Source organism: Zingiber officinale, chromosome 4A, assembly GCF_018446385.1.
Source record: "Zingiber officinale cultivar Zhangliang chromosome 4A, Zo_v1.1, whole genome shotgun sequence".
NCBI classification, from domain to species: Eukaryota; Viridiplantae; Streptophyta; class Magnoliopsida; order Zingiberales; family Zingiberaceae; genus Zingiber; species Zingiber officinale.
The window spans coordinates 8,455,683-8,461,864 of record NC_055992.1 but is presented as its reverse complement, the minus strand read 5'-3'; the positions used below and the strand labels follow the sequence as shown (position 1 = coordinate 8,461,864).

General features: G+C 50.5%; 1 protein-coding gene across 1 annotated transcript; it reads left to right on the top strand.

Annotated features, from left to right (window-relative positions):
* Positions 1-1,902: 1,902 nt before the first annotated feature.
* On the top strand, positions 1,903-3,809 carry LOC121969474 (COBRA-like protein 4). Its single transcript, XM_042519604.1, has 5 exons — positions 1,903-2,071; positions 2,170-2,706; positions 2,787-2,931; positions 2,995-3,272; positions 3,369-3,809. The coding sequence occupies exons 1-5, from the start codon at positions 1,966-1,968 to the stop codon at positions 3,665-3,667; spliced, it is 1,365 nt and encodes a 454-aa protein (XP_042375538.1). The 5' UTR covers positions 1,903-1,965; the 3' UTR covers positions 3,668-3,809.
* The last annotated feature ends 2,373 nt before the right edge of the window (positions 3,810-6,182 follow it).

The following is a 6,182-nucleotide window of genomic DNA, read 5'->3' as shown; positions in this document are numbered from 1 at the left end:
GTCTCAGCAGCTTTTCTTTGGATTTCATAAAGCTTTCCATTTTTTGGCGATCGAGAATGAAGATTTCCTACAAGAAATCGTGTTCACTTTTCCAAATTAATGTATTGATTATTCAGTATCGAGAGAAGCAGCGCATGCAGGATTAAATATCAACCGAGCTTGAAAACGACTGGTGTTAAGGTGAAGATCTCTGCGTTCCTCGCCGGGCCACGCTGGAGCACTGAGGCCACACGAACTGAATCCCTCCTGCTTCATCCCAAAACTCCACGTTACACTTCCCAACTCTTTAAGTCTTGTGATCGCCAACGCAACTTGATCCACGGGCTTTCTCCGGAGTAAAAATATTCATCACACTGTGCGTGGATCGTATATAAACGTACAGCGGAGATCATCTACGACCGTCGTCGTCGTCGTCGGGGATGTCCAAGTCTCGTCGCCGAAATAGCTCCGGCGAGCTCGATGTCTTTGAAGCTGCGTTATACTACTCCGGCGAGGTCCACGAAGCCAATCTGATCGGTATTCAAAGATCGGTGGTGGAAAGGAGGAGCGTGGATACACCCGGAGGAGAAACCACGGAGTTCTTCCAACGCCTAGCAAAGGCAGATTGCCAGTCCAAAGACAAAGGAGAAAGACAACCGTGTTCCGGTGCTAAGTTGGCTAGCTTGATTCGATCATTCTTCAACCAAGTGATTTCGAAGAAGAAGGCTTCGGAGTACCTGGAAAAGCAAGCAAAGAGAAGCAGCAAAGAAGGATGCAAAGAGAAGCAGCAAAGCCATTCTTCGACTAAGTCCACCGACGGATACTCTGACGAGAAGAGATGCATGGCGAATGCGAGAGCTGCTCTGCCGGGCGAATCTTTGATAGTGAAGGAAGGCGAGTGGCGTGGGGGGGTTGAGGAGGATGATGGTGGAGGAAGCGATTCCAGCTCCGACTTGTTTGAGCTTGAGAGTTATGCCATGGGAGTTTGCAACTCCAAGTCCTACTTATTCATGAGACCAACTTGGTAGTAGTCATGATGCAAAGGGAATAAGGAAGTCAAATGTGATGCTGGAGATTGTGTTATTGAATATGTTTATTTTTCTTCACAAATTTGAACTCCAGAATCATGTAATGTTGCTTGTTACCTTTGAACTAGTTCTGGCCGGGATATTTCAGTTAAAAACATTTTTCTTCTGTCAGTGTTTGTGCCTACTTGATGATGAGCTGAAACCACTACCGGAATCTCAGCGCCAGATCCTAAGTTGTAGTTTTAATGGAAGAATGTAGTTACAAATCTCACTTCACTTCTTTTATCTCATTATTCTCTTTGCTAATAAATATGTGTGTGTTTGTGTATCTTACATTCCTCACTGATGGTGGTTTTTCACTTCAGTGAATTTTATAAATAGTTTTTTATTTATCTTGGTGGTCGTATTTTCATGTGCATGTATTTGGTAATGATTAGCTCGCTAGATTGGGCCTTGATTAGGCCACTAGATCGAGCCATCAAATCAGTTTAACGATTACACATTCCAACGGAAACTCATTTGCTTAATAATGTCTTTATCATTATTGATGATGAAAGCCTGGCTAGAAATATGGCATCTTAATCATTGTCTAAGAACTAAGTTGTAAGTAATCCATTGATGGAGACTCTCTACTTGCTGAAAACACATCCCAACTCTTCCAGATTCAATCTATTCTCTTCTTATATATAAAAATTATGGTTAAAATCCATCGAAGTGATTTGTTTACCAGTAACCGTTGGGAGGTATTCTTCAAATCTCCATCGTCCCTTTCCTTCCCTCCCTCACCAAACACATTGCTTCAGAACAGAGGAACTATTTTTGTGCTAATTAATCATCTCGCCGACGAAGAAGTTGGCGAGTCATCAGTAATCTTCTTCTTCATAAACACACACGATCGAGCACCTCTCCTCACTCACTCGACAACAGAAATTTAACAGCAGCAGGAGGTGGCGATCTAATGGCGATGAACGCGAAGGATGAACAGATGCGCTGGAGATGTTCGCTGAGGACATCAAATTATCTTCTTTCCCTGCTTGTTATTGTGCTGATGTTCTCTGTTGCAGGTTTATTCCTTTTTTTTTTTTTGTAAATCTTTAGACAAATTAATGAAAGTCGATCATGGTGATCGATCGATCGATCATTGTTTGAAACTGCGCTGCAGAGGCATATGATCCGTTGGACCCGACTGGAAACATAACCATCAAATGGGATGTGATCTCGTGGACAGCTGATGGGTACGTGGCAGTGGTGACGATGAACAACTTCCAGATGTACCGGCACATCATGAGCCCCGGGTGGACGTTGGGTTGGACGTGGGCGAAGAAGGAGGTGATTTGGTCGATGGTGGGCGCTCAGGCGACAGAGCAAGGCGACTGCTCCAAGTTCAAAGGCGGCTCGCCGCACTGCTGCAAGAAGACGCCCACAATACTCGACATGCTCCCCGGCGTTCCTTACAACCAGCAGATCGCCAACTGCTGCAAGGGCGGCGTGGTGGCGTCCTACGGCCAAGACCCGGCCGCCGCCGTGTCGTCCTTCCAGGTCAGCGTCGGGCTCTCCGGCACGTCCAACAAGACGGTGAAGCTGCCGCAGAACTTCACGTTGCTGGGACCCGGCCCCGGCTACACTTGCGGCCCTGCCAAGATCGTTCCCCCCACCACCTTCTTCACGCCCGACCACCGGCGCAAGACTCAAGCTCTCAGTAAGTTAATTTGCCGTTCTCGAAATCGAAGATTAATATTTAAAATTCCCGCTGACATTCCCGATCGGGTGAGTTTGCAGTGACCTGGAACGTGACATGCACCTACTCGCAGTTCCTGGCCTCCAAGCATCCCAGCTGCTGCGTCTCCTTCTCATCCTTCTACAACGACACCATCATCCCCTGTTCCTCCTGCGCCTGCGGCTGCGAGACCAAGACATGCATCAAGTACGCATACCGTAATTCCCGCAAACTTCATCACTTAATTAATTAATTAATTAATTCGTGCAGGAGTAACTCCAATCAGCTAAACTCGCCGGGGATCAACACCCCGAAGAAGGACAACTCGCCGCTGCTGCAGTGCACGCATCACATGTGTCCCATCCGAATCCACTGGCACGTCAAGCTCAACTACAAGGACTACTGGCGAGCCAAGATCGCCATCACCAACTTCAACTATCGCTTGAACTATACCCAGTGGACGCTCGTGGTCCAGCACCCCAACCTCGACAACATCACCGAAGTCTTCAGCTTCGATTATAAGCCCCTCCTGCCCTACGGAAACATCAGTAATATATATATGATCGATCAATTCATGCTTTTGTATTAATTAATTAATTAATTAATTAATTAATCCCTTAGCTCTTCTCGATCGTCGCATGCAGACGACACAGGGATGTTGTACGGAATGAAGTTCTACAACGATCTGCTGATGCAGGCCGGTGCCTATGGGAACGTCCAGTCTGAGCTGCTGCTGAGAAAGGATGAGAGGACGTTCACCTTCAAGAACGGATGGGCGTTCCCTAGGAAGGTATACTTCAACGGCGACGAGTGCAAACTGCCGCCGCCGGATGCTTACCCTCACCTGCCGAATTCTTCCCCCGTGACCGCTCAACTTGCAGATCTGCAGCACCAGCTTGCACCGGCAGTGCTTGCCTTGTTGCTAATATTCCTGTCATGGTAGAAGTCGGAGATCATGAGAAAAATTCTTTGGGCGGTATATTCAATCTAAATCATGTGTTCGATCGATCATCTCAAATCTACTGTGAGCCTAGCTCTATGTTAAATGACAAAAATTCTTGGGTTTTCTGGGCTCCAAGTTCAAACCCCATGGACATGCATCACTATGAGTGATATGACGTATTGTGTATTGTGAGCACTCCAAAAGTAATTAAGATAATATGAGGAATGTGATAATTAAAGTCAAGGAGCAATGAGGGAAGTAAGTTGTTCCTGTCTGGAAGCTGAGAAGATGAATCTATCGGTATGACGTGTCTGGAGGGTTGACCGCATCCTCTTGACCCGATGGTGAGCTGTCCTCTACGTTGACCAGATCGTCAGAAGTCCTCCTCCGGTCAACTGTGCCTGCATCCAGCGACCGGGTCGCCCCGGCCTCTGGTACCTCGGTGCTCGAGGCGAATCCCACATATATATAAGTAACCGCATAATAGTATAGCAATAAAATGAACAGATATCGAGTATGAGAATGTACCCTGGCCCAGGGGGCACCCTCGGATGGATGGATGAGCTGGTCGTGTCGCTAATCGAGTCGCAGCGGTCCGGAACAATACAGCGGCTCACAGGCCGGCACACGGCACGCAGGCCGGATAATACGAATGACTAACAAGAATGATAATGGTACGAAGAATGAAATACAACGGCACGATGGCCGGATCCACATCGGCTCACAAGTCGAACATAATCTTGGCGCGAAGGTCTGAATAAGCAAACCTGAGCCCGTCGTATGACGGCTGCTTGGAGGGTGATGACGGCTGCCCGGAGGTGTCGGTGGCTACGGCAGGGGCTGCCGGAGGTGACGGCGCTGGACGCCGAAGGCGCTGGCCGCCGAAGATGCGGGCTGCCAAAGGCGGCTATGGCGGTGGTCTGGAGGTGGTATTCGCCATGATCGCCGGCACCAGCCACAGGAAGTGCAGGTGGCAATGGCGGAGGTGTCGGCGGTTGCTGGAGACGCCGGCGACGGCTGTGGCAGTCGCCGGAGGCAGCCGTGGCGGCTGGAGACGCCGGCTGCTGCTGGAGGAAGCGACACAGGAGGAGGAGGTGGCGCTGGACGCCATACGCGACGGCGGTGCTCGGTTTCTCCCTGGCAGCGATGCAAACGCCCTCTCCTAGGCGGCGTCGATGGCGTGAGACCTGAGGAAAGGGGTGGAGGAGAGGAGGAGGAGAGCGGCCGGCACCGGCGTCGGCGCTGGCAGAGCATGTAAGAGGAAGCAACCCCTATCCTGGCGACGGCTCCCTGCACGAACCCGTCCCCTCCCTCCTGATGACAGAGCAGGAGTGAAGAGGTGATAAAGGAGAGGAGGAGGATAACTCCGGCGGCTTCGTCGGTCGCCGACGAAGGGCGTGAGAGGGGCAAACCCGAGCCTCCCCTTGGCTGGCCGCGGGTCCCCAAAAAAAAACCCCCCTTTTCTTAGCACTGTGAACAGTGCTTAAAAGCACTCAAACCCCTAAATGCGCCAAAAGACGAAAATGCCCTCCCTTCTCTCCTTATTTCCCCCCATGTCCTCAACTACCTCTGGATCACAAGCCTCCCTTTCAAGTCTAGTCGAAGGAGGCATTAGTCCGACTGACTGGACAGTCAATCGCAAAGAGCTGAACCGCTCTCGATGTCAAAGCCAAATCGCTGAACCGATAATATAATGTACCTCGAGCGGTCGCTATAATAATGGTGTCGCAGGAGATGGTCACGATACCGAGCAGACGAAGTCGGAAACTGGACCAATGCCAAGTGCGCATCCACGAAGATACCGACCGGACGATCGAAGTGATGCCGATCAGGTGGATAGACGCCGAGCAGAAGATGCTGAGCGAGCGACAACGTCAAGCGAGTGCCAAAACAACAAGCAAGCGAAGAGTGCCTGGATAGCAGACCGAGCGATACGGTGGACTACGAATAGATCGAGTGGACAAGCGATGCTGAGTGCGCGACTGCAGAGATGCCGGATGAGAAACAAAAACATCTCTGCGAGCGATGACGATGCTGGGCACACAACAATGAAGATGCTGAGCGAGTGATCGGAATGATGTCGATCGGACGGATAGATGTCGGACGGACGATGTCGTGCGTGCGACCACGAAGGTGCTGACCAAGCACTCATAGGAACGGAAATCGATGTCGGACGAACGATGTCAGGCGTGCGATCGAGTTGATGTCGATCGGAATAATAGATGCCGAGCGTGCGATCGAAATGATGTCGATCGGAATAATAGATGCCGGGCGGACGATGTCGAGCATGTGACCGGAACGATGGCGATCGATCGAATAGATGCCGGGCGGACGATGCCGCGCGATACTGGTCGGACGGCTATGAAAGTGCTGACTGCGCAGCCCCAAAAATAGTCAACGGGCAATCGTAAAGTGCCGGCCCAGCAATCGAGTAAAACTAAGTGGCTGATGTCGTACGGGCGTATCATGCGCAAACAGAGCTGGAGTGTCGTGAGCCGAACAGACGCAAAGCCCA